The sequence below is a fragment of the Ranitomeya imitator genome, chromosome 1, assembly GCF_032444005.1.
Source record: "Ranitomeya imitator isolate aRanImi1 chromosome 1, aRanImi1.pri, whole genome shotgun sequence".
Lineage (NCBI taxonomy): Eukaryota > Metazoa > Chordata > Amphibia > Anura > Dendrobatidae > Ranitomeya > Ranitomeya imitator.
The window spans coordinates 238,008,617-238,026,225 of NC_091282.1; the positions used below are offsets into that span (position 1 = coordinate 238,008,617).

General features: G+C 41.8%; 1 protein-coding gene across 2 annotated transcripts in view; it reads left to right on the forward strand.

The window, feature by feature from the left end:
- The window catches only part of LOC138657703 (chemerin-like receptor 1), a 151,114-nt gene extending 134,157 nt beyond the window's left edge, over window positions 1–16,957 (forward strand). The window contains exons 2-3 of one of the 2 annotated variants that reach the window (XM_069745399.1): window positions 12,676–12,720; window positions 15,681–16,957. In XM_069745399.1, coding sequence (XP_069601500.1) covers window positions 12,676–12,720; window positions 15,681–16,751 — 1,116 coding nt within the window. In that variant the 3' untranslated portion in view covers window positions 16,752–16,957. The remainder of the gene's footprint in view (window positions 1–12,675; window positions 12,721–15,680) is intronic. The other variant, XM_069745400.1, reaches the window with a different exon arrangement.
- The last annotated feature ends 652 nt before the right edge of the window (window positions 16,958–17,609 follow it).

Below are 17,609 nucleotides of genomic sequence, written 5' to 3' on the forward strand. Positions count from 1 at the left end.
AAACTGGACTCCCCAAGGAACTTATCTAGATGCCTAGTGAGCACTTTAAACCCTCAGGTGCTTCACAAATTGATCCGTAAAAATGAAAAAGTACTTTTTTTCACAAAAAATTTCTTTTCGCCTCAATTTTTTCATTTTCACATGGGCAATAGGATAAAATGGATCCTAAAATTTGTTGAGCAATTTCTCCCGAGTACGCCGATACCTCATATGTGGGGGTAAACCACTGTTTGGGCACACGGCATGGCTCGGAAGGGAAGGCACGCCTTTTGACTTTTTGAATGGAAAATTAGCTCCAATTGTTAGCGGACACCATGTCGCATTTGGAGAGCCCCTGTGTGCCTATGCAATGGAGCTCCCCCACAAGTGACCCCATTTTGGAAACTAGACCCCCCAAGGAACTTATCTAGATGCATACTGAGCACTTTAAACCCCCAGGTGCTTCACAGAAGTTTATAATGCAGGGCCATGAAAATAAAAAATAATTTTTCTTTTCTCAAAAATGATTTTTTAGCCTGGAATTTCCTATTTTGCCAATGGTAATAGGAGAAATTGGACCACAATTGTTGTTGTCCAGTTTGTCCTGAGTACGCAGATACCCCATATGTGGGGGTAAACCACTGTTTGGGCGCACGGCAGGGCTCAGAAGGGAAGGCACGCCATTTGGCTTTTTAAATGGAAAATTAGCTCCAAATATTAGCGGACACCATGTCGCGTTTGGAGAGCCCCTGTGTGCCTAAACATTGGAGATCCCCCACAAATGACCCCATTTTGGAAACTAGACCCCCAAAGGAACTAATCTAGATGTGTGGTGAGCACTTTGAACCCTCAAGTGCTTCACAGAAGTTTATAACGCAGAGCCATGAAAATAAAAAAAAAAAAATTCTTTTCTCAAAAATGATTTTTTAGCCCGCAATTTTTTATTTTCCCAAGGGTAACAGGAGAAATTTGCCCCAAAAGTTGTTGTCCAGTTTCTCCTGAGTACGCTGATACCCAATATGTGGGGGTGAACCACTGTTTAGGCACATGCTGGGGCTCGGAAGTGAAGTAGTGACGTTTTGAAATGCAGACTTTGATGGAATTCTCTGCGGGCGTCACGTTGCGTTTGCAGAGCCCCTGATGTGGCTAAACAGTAGAAACCCCCCACAAGTGACCCCATTTTGGAAACTAGACCCCGAAAGGAACTTATCTAGATGTGAGGTGAGCACTTTGAACCCCCAAGTGCTTCACAGAAGTTCATAACACAGAGCAGTGAAAATAATAAATACGTTTTCTTTCCTCAAAAATAATTTTTTAGCCCAGAAGTTTTTATTTTCCCAAGGGTTACAGGAGAAATTGGACCACAAAAGTTGTTGTCCAGTTTCTCCTGAGTAAGCTGATACCCCATGTGTGGGGGTAAACCACTGTTTGGCCACACGTGGGGGCTCAGAAGGGAAGTAGTGACTTTTGAAATGCAGACTTTGATGGAATGGTCTGCGGGCATCACGTTGCGTTTGCAGAGCCCCTGGTGTGCCTAAACAGTAGAAACCCCCCACAAGTGACCCCATTTTGGAAACTAGACCCCCAAAGGAACTTATTTAGATATGTGGTGAGCACTTTCAACCCCCAAGTGCTTTACAGAAGTTTATAACGCAGAGCCGTGAAAATAATAAATACGTTTTCTTTCCTCAAAAATAATTTTTTAGCCCAGAATTTTTTATTTTCCCAAGGGTTACAGGAGAAATTGGACCCCAAAAGTTGTTGTCCAGTTTCGCCTGAGTACGCTGATACCCCATGTGTTGGAGTAAACCACTGTTTGGGCACACGTCGGGGCTCAGAAGGGAAGTTGTGACTTTTGAAATGCAGACTTTGATGGAATGATCTGCGGACGTCATGTTGCATTTGCAGAGCCCCTGGTGTGCCTAAACAGTAGAAACCCCCCACAAGTGACCCCATTTTGGAAACTAGACCCCCAAAGGAACTTATCTAGATATGTGGTGAGCACTTTGAACCCCCAAGTGCTTCACAGACGTTTACAACGCAGAGCCGTGAAAATAAAAAATCATTTTTCTTTCCTCAAAAATGATGTTTTAGCAAGCAATTTTTTATTTTCTCAAGGGTAACAGGAGAAATTAGACCCCAGTAATTGTTGCGCAGTTTGTCCTGAGTATGCTGGTACCCCATATGTGGGGGTAAACCACTGTTTGGGCACACGTCGGGGCTCGGAAGTGAGGGAGCACCATTTGACTTTTTGAATACAAGATTGGCTGGAATCAATGGTGGCGCCATGTTGCGTTTGGAGACCCCCTGATGTGCCTAAACAGTGGAAACCACTCAATTCTACCTCCAACACTAACCCCAACACACCCCTAAACCTTATCCCAACTGTAGCCGTAACCCTAATCACAACCCTAACCCCAACACACCCGTAACCCCAACACACCCCTAACCCTAACCACAACCCTAATTCCAACCCAACCCTAACCCTAAGGCTATGTGCCAACGTTGCGGATTTGTATGAGATTTTTCAGCACCATTTTTGAAAAATCCGCGGGTAAAAGGCACTGCGTTTTACCTGCGGATTTACCGCGGATTGCCAGTGTTTTTTGTGCGGATTTCACCTGCGGATTCCTATTGAGGAACAGGTGTAAAACGCTGCGGAATCCGCACAAAGAATTGACATGCTGCGGAAAATACAACGCAGCGTTCCCGCGCGGTATTTTCCGCACCATGGGCACAGCGGATTTGGTTTTCCATATGTTTACATGGTACTGTAAACCTGATGGAACACTGCTGCGAATCCGCAGCGGCCAATCCGCTGCGGATCCGCAGCCAAATCCGCACCGTGTGCACATAGCCTAATTCTAAAGGTATGTGCACACGCTGCGGAAAACGCTGCGGATCCGCAGCAGTTTCCCATGAGCTTACAGTTCAATGTAAACCTATGGGAAACAAAAATCGCTGTACACATGCTGCAGAAAAACTGCACGGAAACGCAGCGGTTTACATTCCGCAGCATGTCACTTCTTTCTGCGGATTCCGCAGCGGTTTTACAACTGCTCCAATAGAAAATCGCAGTTGTAAAACCGCAGTGAAATGCACAGAAAAACCGTGGTAAATCCACAGCGGTTTAGCCCTGCGGATTTATCAAATCCTCTGTCGGAAAAATCTGCATAGGACCAGAATACGTGTGCACATCCCTAACCCTAACCCTACCCCTAACCCTACCCCTAACCCTACCCCTAACCCTACCCCTAACCCTACCCCTAACCCTACCCCTAACCTTAACCCTAACCCTACCCCTAACCCTAACCCTACCCCTAACCCTACCCCTAACCCTAGTTCTTACCCCAACCTTAGTGGAAAAAAAAAATATTTATTTCCCTACCTATGGGGGTGACAAAGGGGGGGGGGGGTCATTTACTTTTTTTTTTATTTTGATCACTGAGATAGGTTATATCTCAGTGATCAAAATTCACTCTGGAACGAATCTGCTGGCCGGCAGATTCGGCGGGCGCACTGCACATGCGCCCGCCATTTTGGAAGATGGCGGCGCCCAGGAAAGAAGATGGACGGACCCCGGGAGGCTAGGTAAGTATAAGGGGGGGAGATCAGGGCACGGGGGGGCGTCGGAGCACGGGGGGTGGATCGGAGCATGGGGGGTGGATTGGAACACGGGGGGGTGGATTGGAGCACGGAGTGGGGGATCGCTGTGCGGGCGGGTGGATCGGAGCACGGGGGGATCGCTGTGCGGGGGGGGATCGGAGTGCGGGGGGGTTTGATTGGAGCACGGGGGGTGTGATTGGAGCACGGGGGGAGCGGACAGGAGGACGGGGGAGCGGAGCACAGGACGGAGGGGAGCGGACCACAGATCGGGGGGCTGGGGGGGCGATCGGTGGGGTGGGTGCACATAAGTGTTTCCAGCCATGGCCGATGATATTGCAGCATCGGCCATGGCTGGATTGTAATATTTCACCATTTTTTTAGGTGAAATATTACAAATCGCTCTGATTGGCAGTTTCACTTTCAACAGCCAATCAGAGCGATCGTAGCCACAGGGGGGGTGAAGCCACCCCCCCTGGACTAAACTACCACTCCCCCTGTCCCTGCAGATCGGGTGAAATGGGAGTTAACCCTTTCACCCGATCTGCAGGGACGCGATCTTTCCATGACGCATATGCTGCGTCATGGGTCGGAATGGCACCGACTTTCATGACGCAGCGTATGCGTCAAAGGTCGGGAAGGGGTTAATATCATTCTGAAGCTGCCCAGTGCCTGCCCTGAATGCCCCGAATGATAGAATGTCAGAATGTCAGCTGTTGAGGGGACACAGGCAATGGAGGAGGTGAAAGAGTAAGAAAAGAGAGTGCACATTTTTTTTTAAATGATTTATCCCCTTCCTTCCCCTCTCAGCAATCTGGGCAGCTTCTATTTGAACCAAATTTATTCAGACCATATTGAATCTGTTTACCTTAATATAACCCTCCATACCAACTCTGCTTTTGGCAAAGCTCAAGAATGTTTCTAAAATATATATTGTTCATTTAAAAATCACATTTGCACCGAAGGTCAGAAGATGAGAAAATGAGATATATGTCTTCATCACTCTACATTAAAATAAATTGTGTTATTTCTACCTTGAGATAAATAGTGTGCCCGTTTCCTGCCTATCTGCACTCTCATCTATCACTATCTGCCCTTTTTTTTCAAGGACACAATTTTCACAATTCATGTTATTCTAGAAGTCTTAAAATGTGACCAGCATTTCTCAATAGAGAAAAATATGAGACGTGAAGCAAAATGACAAGCAGAAGGCCAAAATATAATACATGTAGTTTGAGTAGTTCTCAAAGGTTATGCTCGGACTACTTGAGCATCTTAATTAACTGTGGTCTATGGATTTATTTCTAGCATGTCACTTGCTTCAGGCTAAATATTTAACCTGCAAAAATCCATTGTATTTCATGTTGAGCAGACCATATATGCTTTGTCGCCTTAAATTTTAGGAACCCAAGTGATATTTATAAAACCTCGTGCTAATGCAGAATTGCATTATTTCTGTCAATCAATCTGAAAGCAATTTTTATTTTTAATGAGTGCACTTCAGAATGCTTGGCTTCTAAGCAAAGTTCACCTATTATTGTTTTCTTAGTTTAAAAACTGTCTTCTGGTACAGTATATTCTGTAGACTGTAAGTAGATAAATTAATGATTAAGGACAGCAAACTGCAAGAAAATGTTTTGTTTTTTGTTTTTTTGCAAAACATTATTATCACAAGTCAGTGCAAAATATTGGGCATGATGCATATTTTCAAATCTGCAGAGTTCCCAACATACAGTTTTGAACTGGGTTTCCAGGGGTCCCCCTGTAACATTGACTCTGGGGGACCACTGTTCAGCTACATGCAAATATATGTTACTCCTATTCACAAATTTACCATTTTTCTTTAATAATAAACTTGAGTAGTTTGTTAAATGAATGACGAGATGTTGCTCCTGTCAGTACATAGTTGATCAAGTGTATTGTGCCAAATTCTGTTCAAATAGAGGTGTAGGTTGCCCACTAGGTATGAGCGGCCACTAAAATGCTTAAATGCTCGTTACTTGAACCGATCAATTCCTAATGCTCGGATGCTTGTTTCGAGAAACAAGTATAATGGGAGAAAAAGGGAAATTCAAGCACTTTCCGGCAGACCCAATAAGGAGGTCTGACAGGTAGTGAAAATGTTGAAATGGATGGAAAAAGTGCTGAAGGAAAGGAGAACAACATGGGGAAGACCCCTGGAAGCATCTCTGACTCCCAGATAACTTTTGAGGACAATGGTGTCACACTTTCACTCCATTTTAAGGACTGACATTAAAACATTCAAAATTGACAAGAAATTGGAGTCTATTCCTGACTATACAACCTGCTGATCCATTGCCCCTAGTGTTTGCAATACCACTACTCCAACCCAGGACAGTCCATAATAGTTGAGCAAATCTGAGCACCCAGATACTCTAGTGAATCCAAGGATGCACATTGAGTTAAAGTTTTGCTGGCGTCGGTGGGCTCCTGACCCACAAGGACCGGACGCAACATCGACTGCTGTGACTGTGGTTCTTACACTGCTGGCTGCACCAGTCGTAAATAAAAAAAATAATAATAACTAAATATGTACAAAACATCAAATAATATGATTTACTCTGGTGTGGTCAAACATTTTGTAGACGCGCATAATGAACATACTGACAATTTTTTATTTTTTGGCATTGAAAGAGTCAATCCATGAGCTAGAGGAGAGGATTGGCAAAAAAGCTTTTCTCAGAGTGGTCTTTTGGATTATTAAGTTTGATACTAAACAACCAAACAGCCTTAGTGATAGAAACAATACTATGCTTATACAGTACAGACCAAAAGTTTGGACACACCTTCTCATTTAAAGATTTTTCTGTATTTTCATGACTATGAAATTTGTACATTCACACTGAAGACATCAAAACTATGAATTAACACATGTGGAATTATAAACTTAACAAAAAAGTGTGAAACAACTGAAATTATGTCTTATATTCTAGGTTCTTCAAAGTAGCCACCTTTTGCTTTGATGACTGCTTTGCACACTCTTGGCATTATCTTGATGAGCTTCAAGAGGTAGTCACTGGGAATGGTTTTCACTTCACAGGTGTGCCCTGTCAGTTTTAATAAGTGTGATTTCTTGCCTTATAAATGGGGTTGGGACCATCAGTTGTGTTGTGCAGAAGTCTGGTGGATACACAGCTGATAGTCCTACTGAATAGACTGTTAGAATTTGTTTTATGGCAAGAAAAAAGCAGCAAAGTAAAGAAAAACGAGTAGCCATCATTACTTTAAGAAATGAAGGTCAGTCAGTCCGAAAAATTGGGGAAACTTTGAAAGTGTCACCAAGTGCAATGGCAAAAACCATCAAGTGCTACAAAGAAACTGGCTCACATGTTGATCGACCCAGGAAAGGAAGACCAAGAGTCACCTCTGCTTCTGAGGATAAGTTTATCCGAGTCACCAGCCTCAGAAATCGCAGGTTAACAGCAGCTCAGATTAGTGACCAGGTCAATGCAACACAGAGTTCTAGCAGCAGACACATCTCTACAACAACTGTTAAGAGGAGACTTTGTGCAGCAGGCCTTCATGGTAAAATAGCTGCTAGGAAACCACTGCTAAGGACAGGCAACAAGCAGAAGAGACTTGTTTGGGCTAAAGTTCAGAAGGAATGGACATTAGACCAGTGGAAATCTGTGCTTTGGTCTGATGAGTCCAAATTTGAGATCTTTGGTTCCAACCACCGTGTCTTTGTGCGACGCAGAAGGGGTGAACGGATGGACTCTACATGCCTGGTTCCCACCGTGGAGCATGGAGGAGGAGGTGTGATAGTGTGGGGGTGCTTTGCTGGTGACACTGTTGGGGATTTATTCAAAATTGAAGGCATACTGAATAAGCATGGCTACCAAAGCATCTTGCAGCAGCATTCTATTCCATCCAGTTTGTGTTTAGTTGGACCATCATTTATTTTTCAACAGGACCATGACCCCAAACACACCTCCAGGCTGTGTAATGGCTATTTGACCAACAAAGAGAGTGATGGGGTGCTACACTAGATGACCTGGCAAGATGATGGTTTGGGGCAAGCTGGACCGCACAGAGTGAAGGCAAAAATGCCAACAAGTGCTAAGCATCTCTGGGAACTCCTTCAAGATTGTTGGAAGAACATTCCCGGTGACTACCTCTTGAAGCTCATCAAGAAATTGCCAAGAGTGTGCAAAGCAGTCATCAAAGCAAAAGGTGGCTACTTTGAAGAACCTAAAATATAAGACATATTTTCAGTTGTTTCACACTTTTTTGTTAAGTATATAATTCCACATTTGTTAATTCATAGTTTTGATGCCTTCAGTGTGAATGTACAATTTTCATAGTCATGAAAATACAGAAAAATCTTTAAATGAGAAGGTGTGTCCAAACTTTTGGTCTGTACTGTATACTGAATTAATAATTTTTACATTTATATGTTTTGCTGTTTTTCTGATCCAACCAAGGCTGGACTAGCCATCTGGCAATTCTGGCAAATGGCAGAAGGGCCTGTCTGGTCATGGGCCGCTTTGTCTGCTATGTTGTTAACAGAATTGGTATTCTCAAGACACCCATACTGTTAAGAGTAGTGACGGAGCACAAAGTCGCCAAATCCACCACTTATCCCAGCAGGCCATGGGAATCATTAGAAATATTGGTCATGCAGTAATTATTGCTTTCATCCATCCAGGGTAATATTAGTAATATATCCCATCTGGTGCTTGAGGATGGGAACAGCATGGGCCTGTGTGATACAAATGTCAGGGCTGAATTTCATTCCCAGTCCATATCTGGATCCAACTATATATTCCATTGTTATGTGGTAATAAATGTGTCTTGCATATACTTTGATGATTCTGATATTTCGTTGCCATGTCACCAAGGTAACAGCAGCACACACACACTAAGCAAGGACCTCCATTTTTCTGTAGTGAGGCGGGGCATGGATGGATGATATTCCTCTCGCCCACAGCTACCGCCCTCCAGCACATTGCAAGCTCACTATTACTCGTATGCTCAATGGCATCTCTTATTACTTTCATCACAACCTTACAACTTTACAATCATGGGTGCAAATAAGTCCTGGACAATCCCTGTGTAGGTGTTCGGAATCCAAGTCTAGAATGAAGATGCCCATGGTTTCAGTACATGGCGGTGATAAGAAGAGGCACCAAGGAAAACTGCCTTTCTGTGACTAATTCATTTTTATTAGTTAGAGAAATTTCTGCAAAAAAATCTGCCATGTGAGAATATATCTTTATTTGGTAATAGATTTAACAATTATCTCTAATGATCCAAGTGACTTTATAGTTGTTAGAAGTAACTGTTTTGCCAATTGTACTAAAATCTATGTGTACCATTGTTAATCATTCTCTGTTGGATAGAACCTATATCCATAAGCCTTATGTTGATGGGCATATTTTCACTTGCGCAAAGGAGCCCCCACAGTAGGACACCGACCAATGGTTATATGCTAGTCCCATGAGTGATTTTCCAAACTAAACCTAACAAAAAAAATCGCAGCAGGCACCATTCTGATCTGTTTTATAGGTGAGAAAAGAGAAGCATTTAATGGCAGGCAACTTCTGCACTCGTCAAACGAACAGACCCAGTCATGTTTGCAGTTTGGGTTATTTATTTGCCTTTTTTAAAAGGTTTTTCATTTTCTATTTTGAGTGATAACAATACACATAAATACCAAAAACATTGTAATATAGACAAATCTGCATCTTTCTCCTTCTCGACTGATCTTTCACTCAATTCATGGGTTATATTTGTAAAATCTGTATTTAGTGAAAACTGATTTTCCTATTCCTGAGATCGTTGGCGCTTTCAAAATTGTATGAAGAGGAGAGAATGGGGTAAGAGCTAAAGGCAGACACAGAAAATCAAGTCACAAGCTACTATTCTCCATAGATTCTCTATTATGCCAATAATGGAAAAATCTATTCACCGAAGACAAATGTTACCTTTGAATTGAGATATTTGATAATGATCAGATCAGGAGAAGAATGACGCTGATATCTTTAATAAATATTACAACATTTCTTATTTTTACTGATTTCAGGAAAGAATGTAAAACAAAGATGTTTAAAAACTATAGGGAGCTATGACAATGTTGTATTTATTATATATATGTATTAATTCATTTAAATATGCAAATATACAGCGTTTTATTAATTTTTCCCATAATTATGGCAGCTACACACTCTAGTCATGACCTCAACTATGGCTGTGGTTTCTTCTTATTCAAGTTTTACCAGTCTGCAAATCACTTTGTCAGATCTGAAATTGCTTTTCATGACTTTAGGAAATCGGTGAATAGGCTCCTTATAAGGATAATCTGTGAATCAGTTGTTTTGATTTACTAATGTTATCATTTACCAATAAAATCGCCCTCATCATCTCCCGCCTTGACTACTGTAACCTCCTGCTCTGTGGCCTCCCCTCTAACACTCTTGCACCCCTCCAATCTATTCTAAACTCTGCTGCCCGACTAATCCACCTGTCCCCCCGCTATTCCCCGGCCTCTCCCCTCTGTCAATCCCTGCACTGGCTCCCCATCACCCAGAGACTCCAGTACAAAAGCCTAACCATGACATATAAAGCCATCCACAACCTGTCTCCTCCATACATCTGTGACCTCGTCTCCCGGTACTTTCCTGCACGCAACCTCCGATCCTCACAAGATCTCCTTCTCTACTCCCCTATTATCTCCTCTTCCCACAATCGCATACAAGATTTCTCTCGTGCATCCCCCCTACTCTGGAATGCTCTACCACAACATATCAGACTCTCGCCTACCATCGAAACCTTCAAAAAGAACCTGAAGACCCACCTCTTCCGACAAGCCTACAACCTGCAGTAACCACCGATTGACCAAACCGCTGCACGGCCAGCTCTACCCTCACCTACTGTATCCTCACCCATCCCTTGTAGATTGTGAGCCCTCGCGGGCAGGGTCCTCTCTCCTCCTGTACCAGTTGTGACTTGTATTTTTCAAGATTATTGTACTTGTTTTATTATGTATACCCCTCCTCACATGTAAAGCGCCATGGAATAAATGGCGCTATAATAATAAATAATAATAATAATAAAATAAGCTCTTCTCCTAAAGCAGGGCTCCCCAACTCCAGGCCTCGAGGGCCGCCAACAGTGCAGGCTTTCAGGATTTCTTTAGTATTGCATCGGTGGTTATGTGATCATCTGCACAGGTGATGATTCCAACCCCTGTGCAATACTAAGGAAATCCTGAAAACCTGCACTGTTGGCGGCCCTCAAGGCCTGGAGTTGGGGACCACTGTCCTAAAGGAAGAGAGTTGTTTTTCTAATGCAATTGATAGGTGGCTACTAGGGTTGAGTGAAACGAGTCGGCAATTTTCAGAAGTCGCCGACTTTTGGCAAAGTCGGGTTTCATGAAACCCGACCCGACCCCTGTGTGGGGTCGGCCATGAAGTCGGCGATCTTCTGAATCTGGAATCGGAATTCCGATACCGATTCCCGATATGTTTATATCGGGAATTGGTATCGGAATTCAGATTTAAGTGTAAAATAAAGAATTAAAATAAAAAATATCGCAATACTTACCCTCTGACGCGCCCTGGTACTAACCGGGAACCTTCCTTCCTTCGAATCAGCCCTTCCAGGACCTTGCGGTGATGTTGCGGTGACGTCCCGGCTTGTGATTGGTCGCGCGGCCGCCCATGTGACCGCTCGCGCGACCAATCACAAGCCGCGACGTCACCGCGACGTCACCGAAGGTCCTATACCTATACCTATACTCACCCTCGGACGCGCCCTGCTTCTTTCCGGCAGCCTTCCTTCCTAAGAATCAGCCCTTCCAGGACCTTCGGTGACGTTGCAGTTACGTCGCGGCTTGTGATTGGTCGCGCGAGCGGTCACATGGGCGGCCGCGCGACCAATCACAAGCCGCGACGTCACCGCAACGTCACCGAAGGTCCTGGAAGGGCTGATTCTTAGGAAGGAAGGCTGCCGAAAAGTAGCAGGGCGCGTCCGAGGGTGAGTATAGGTATAGGTATAGGACCTTCGGTGACGTCGCGGTGACGTCGTGGCTTGTGATTGGTCGCGCGAGCGGTCACATGGGCGGCCGCGCGACCAATCACAAGCCGGGACGTCACCGCAACGTCACCGCAAGGTCCTGGAAGGGCTGATTCGAAGGAAGGAAGGTTCCCGGTTAGTACCAGGGCGCGTCAGAGGGTAAGTATTGCGATATTTTTTATTTTAATTCTTTATTTTACACTTAAATATGGATCCCAGGGCCTGAAGGAGAGTTTCCACTCCTTCAGACCCTGGGAACCATTGGAAACCCAATGCACTGCATTGGGTTTCGAGTTTCGGCCGACCCCGACCCTGACTTTTTTATAGGATCGGCCGATTTCACTTGACCCGACTTTTGAAAAAGTCAGGTTTCGTGAAACCCGACCCGATCCTATAAAAGTAAAGGTCGCTCAACCCTAGTGGCTACGTTGGGAGCCAATTTTCATTGCTTACATATTTTTCCCAATGGGTTTTGCCCTAAAGACCTTCTCCAGCTGAATCTCTGCATGGACAATCAGCATCTTTTAAACCTACTAGACTGTCATCTAAAACAACAAACCAGAATCCTGCTTTGTACCCACAAGGAATAATAAAAGGAACCTGTCACCAGTTTTTTAGTGTGTGAACCTATGCTGTCACCTTTCTGAGTGACTGAGCTACATTACAAAAATGTGTCCATCACCCTCCAACTTCCCATGTACACCACCAAAAATACCTTTTTATTTTCTCCATGCTCCATGTAAATGCATTTGGTGCATGATGGGCGTCATCACCTTGTCATCTGTGCCGCCTCCCTTTCCCCCAAAAACCGACCTCCATCTTTGATTTATGTGGATGAGATGCCCTGGACTGGGATGACATCCGAGTGCAGTCCAATGTTTCACACGCTCCCATCGCAGCGTGCTGTGATTTTTTTCTTATGCAGAAGTGGCATGCGATCTGATGAAACATCGGATAGCACTCAGCCATGTTATGCACCAATGTGAGCAAGATCTTAATAGTATTATTATTATTATTATAAATTTCAATCCTTTCATTAAAAAAATTGTATTGCAGACAACACAGACGGCCAATTATCTTTTGGATTGCTGCAAAGAATCAGTAAGTACATTTTCTTTGTTTTACCACATTTCTTTTAAACGTAGCCCATAACAACCAAAATCGACATCTAATTACCCCAGGGCATATTGGAGAAGTCAATTGATATGTTGCTAGTACAATACACTATTTCTTAGAAATATTTTTTGTCAGTTAGTCCGACAATATCCAAACTCTTGGCAGCCAAAGAATAAACCGTACTCAAAATAAAGTGGTCTGACTTTATTTAAGCAGGAGTCAAGAGGTAACATTTCTCCATGTGGAGAGCGACATGTCAAGTCTGACATGCTGAGGTGAGGAGACTTTTAAACCACAATGCTCCTCTGTGAAATATGCAAATTGTCTCTTCAAAGAGGAAGAGGGCTAGAATTCTAGTGCCCACTATAGTGAGTTATACACCTCAGAGAAATGATAACTTATTTTAAGATAATAGTCAATACAATCCAAAGATCAGTATATGACAGTAAAATCGCATATTCCTCCTATAGTGCAACAAAGAAACAAGTGGAAACCACTCAGTTATTAGTGTAAACCAATCACCAGAACCATGGAAGCCAATCCCAAGAAAGTACTAGCAAGGATATAAAATTAAATATATTTTATTTGCAACAATTAAAATATAACATACAGTGTGCACATATATTAGGACAAGAAAATAATTAATAAAAAAATTAATAAATAAAAAAAAAAAAATATATATATATATATATATATACCAAAACTCATATATTGAAACCTAGATAGGAGTGAGGGGCACCCAGAAGGTATATAGAAAAATATATACAGATATCTATATGCAAATATCTATGCAGATCTCCAGTGAAAATAAATATAAATGATCCTATTGACCCCTAAATTGGCAAAGGGATCATGTTTCTCTCTGAGCACATCAATACAGGAGAGTGATCAAGCAAACAAAAACCCATACATGGGGTAACATTGTGCGGGGTGTAAATACAAAAATAAATAAACACGTGATCAAATAAATCTAATCACAAAGCACCCCTACATAGGGTAACAGTGTGCAATGTACAAAAAGTGCAGAGTGCCAGCAACGGGAGATAAAACAACCCACACATAGGGTAATAATGTGCAAAGTGCAAAAAGTGCAGAGTGCCAGCAGCGGGAGATAATATTAGGAGGATCTGTACCTTATAGGTGCCACTCGGTCCCAGCAATGCGCACACCCCGACGCACGTTTCGGATTTGAAATCCTTCGTCAGGGGTTAATATATATATATTTTTTTTATTAATTATTTTCTTGTCCTAATATATGTGCACTGTATGTAATATTTTAGTTGTTGCAAATAAAATATATTTAATTTTATATCCTTGCTAGTACTTTCTTGGGATTGCCTTCCATGGTTCTGGTGATTGGTTTACACTAGTGCCAACTATAGGTAGTAGCAATCCTAAAAGTTAATACTGATTCTCCAATGAGCATTGTCACATGACAGGATAAAAGCCAAAATCAGAATCTCAATTTGCAGATATTGTGTTTTGGAATACCGCCCCTCATCAGTGCAAAGTGGGAGATATGGTTTGTCAGTGCAAAGTATGAGATGTGGTTTGGCTGGGTCAGACTCCTCTCACCCAGCCAAACCACATCTCATACTTTGCACTGACAAGGGGCAGCACTCCAAAATACAATGTCTACAAATTGAGATTCTGGTTTTGGCTTTTATCCTACGTCATGTGACAAGGCTCTTTGGAGAGTCAATATTGACTATTAGGACAAGACTCTTTGGAGAGTCGATATTGACTATTAGGACAAGACTCTTTGGAGAGTCGATATTGACTATTAGGACAAGACTCTTTGGAGAGTCGATATTGACTATTAGGACAAGACTCTTTGGAGAGTCGATATTGACTATTAGGACAAGACTCTTTGGAGAGTCGATATTGACTATTAGGACAAGACTCTTTGGAGAGTCGATATTGACTATTAGGACAAGACTCTTTGGAGAGTCGATATTGACTATTAGGACAAGACTCTTTAGAGAGTCGATATTGACTATTAAAATTGCTACTTCCTGTAGGTGGCACTAGAGTTCTAGTCCCCTTACTTTATTAAAGCAGGCACACAATGAGCATAATGTGCCTGTAACTGTCTCCATGGAAGCATATGCCAGATTCATGAATAAGCAGAGATGTTGATAATTTTGGCATAGGCTAAAAGGTGGGAAAGCAGCAGAACATTTATGATGAAAAATTATATAACAACTCACTCACCTTTTCCACATTTGTCTACTGTTTGGACTATTCATAGACAACTTGCTAAAAGGCAAAAACGACTTTTGTAATAACAGTAAAGTGTTATAGATCCTCTTTATCTATTGCTTCATACAGGCAATGTGCTATGTTCACACAATTGCAATCACTTTTTGTTGCTGCAATTTTCCAAAAATTCATTGAAAAACACTGATTCTACAGCATTTTTTTAAAAAACGCAGCAAAAAAAATGAAAACGCATTGTGTCAGCATGGCATTAAAGGGTTTTTCCAGGTTTGGGATGAAAGACTGCAGTTACTTTATGTGACTGTAATCTTTGAATCCTGAAATTGCATGCACCACATGCTGTGAGGATTCTTCAGTGCCAGTTGCGTAAGATAGAGGTCACATGGCTGCAAATATTGGATTTGTATACATGGAGTCATGTGCCGATGACTTGGTCTGACTCGCTCAATTCACTTGTATTGAGTGAGGCCATGCACATTTAGACGCAATGTGGTCGGATGTATACAAAAGGCACATTTGCTGTTACACGAGTGTTTCTCTTGCCACAGTCCCATTAGAATCCTGACAGCATGTGGTGCACGCACATAGAGTGACTGCAGACTTTCATCCCAAATTTGGACAACCCATGTAAGGAAATAAATATACATTGGGAATATTGGGAAAATGTCTTTCAGGTTTCTAAATATGTACAACATTGGTTATCTTATCTCATTTTCTCTTTTTAGACAATGAATGCAAGTTATAACAGTAATAACAACAATGACTACATCTATAATTATGAAGATTATGAAAATGATTCCCTTTCAGTCATTGAAAATGGAAGTGAAAATGAAAACAGTGTTTTTCTGCGAATTTTACAATCTGTACTATACTCTGTAGTATGTGCCATAGGAATCATTGGGAATGGCCTTGTGATCGGAATTATCGCATCCAAGAAGAAGAAATCGATCAACACCATCTGGTTCCTTTACTTGGCATCGGCAGATTTCTTGTTTTCGTTTTTCTTACCTCTGACTATTGTTTATACAGCGATGGGTCATCACTGGATTTTTGGAAAAGTCATGTGCAAGCTAAACTCCTTTGTTCTGGTCTCGAACATGTTCACCAGCATCTTTCTTTTAACCACCATTAGTTTGGATCGTTGTATAATGGTTATCTTCCCTGTTTGGTCTCAAAATTATCGCTCTATCAAGCAAGCCAAACTTCTCTCTTTCGTAGCATGGACCGTTGCATTTCTCCTTAGCACCCCTTCTATAATTTTCCGAGACATTTATTTAAATGACAGAAATATAAAATGTTTTGACAACTATGCAATGTTTGGTGATGATAATGAATCAAAAATCCATACCATGATGACTATGGTGAGATTTGTATTTGGATATTTAATCCCGCTCATACTTATTATCATCAGTTACTCTATAATTGTCTACAAGCTTAAGAAAAATCGGATGACAAATTCAGGAAAACCATTTAAAATTATATATTCCATCATTTTGGCATTCTTCTTCTGCTGGTCACCATATCATGCTATGCACATTTTAGAGTTATATCGAAATCATTTCCCACACTCCTTGTTTAAGATTTGCATACCAATTGTCGTTGCTTTGGCTAGCGCCAATAGCTGTGTAAATCCCATTCTGTATGTTATTATAGGCCATGATTTTAGGAGCACATTTTGCATGAAAATACCTTCAAGAATTGGTAATGCATTAAGTGATGATACTTTACATACACGGCATAGTTTTAAAAGTATGACACATCGTTCTTCTGTGACTGAAAAGGAGTCAATGATATAGTCCTTATGGAAACTGTATTTTCAAGTATATGGAGCATAAAATACATGTTGTCAAATGGTTTGATTTGTTTTTATAATGTTGATTTGAACAATTAAGTCTTTAGTCACATCTATGACAATTAATATTAGAGATGAGCAACTTGAATAAATTACTGTAAAGTATAATTCAAGTCAAATTTTTAGAAATTTGTTGAATCAATCGAATTTGAACAATGTGCAATTTACTTTATGCAAATCTCCGAAACATGCCTGCCATCATTTTACACATTCCAAAAAATTGTATTAGCCAGAGAAGACTCATATGACCATGGGGATAGTTTTGTGGGCTTCCCCTTAATACCCTCCAACTATTACAGTTTGTGGATAGCAAAACCAATCTGTATGGACTGCAAAGCTTGTATTAAAGCCGAAGCAGGGAACACTGCAGCCATTTTGAGGTAAATATGCAGTGTGACAGGACATCACAGGTTCACAGCTCAGCCATAGAGATAGGAATCAAAAGTAATAAAACACTGAACAAACTATACAGATAGCAATGTCAGAGCCGTAGCTAGGGTTTTGGTTCAGGGGGAGTGAAGCTTCTGAGTGGGTCCCTAACCACGTAACCTTGATTACAACTTGATGACGCACCCTAAAAGTTGAGAGAACCTCAGCAGATGACTACGCTGTTACTGAAAATAATCTCTATATAAAGACCAATTGTGATATTACCGCCATATCGTCAGTGGTAGATCCCAGTCCTACAGAACATATGAGATCACAGCACAGTTACAGATAATGACTAACTTCTGACGTTCTTTATGACAGAATCGTTCATTTTTCCCATCTATTCCATCTGGCCCAGACCGACATGACAACT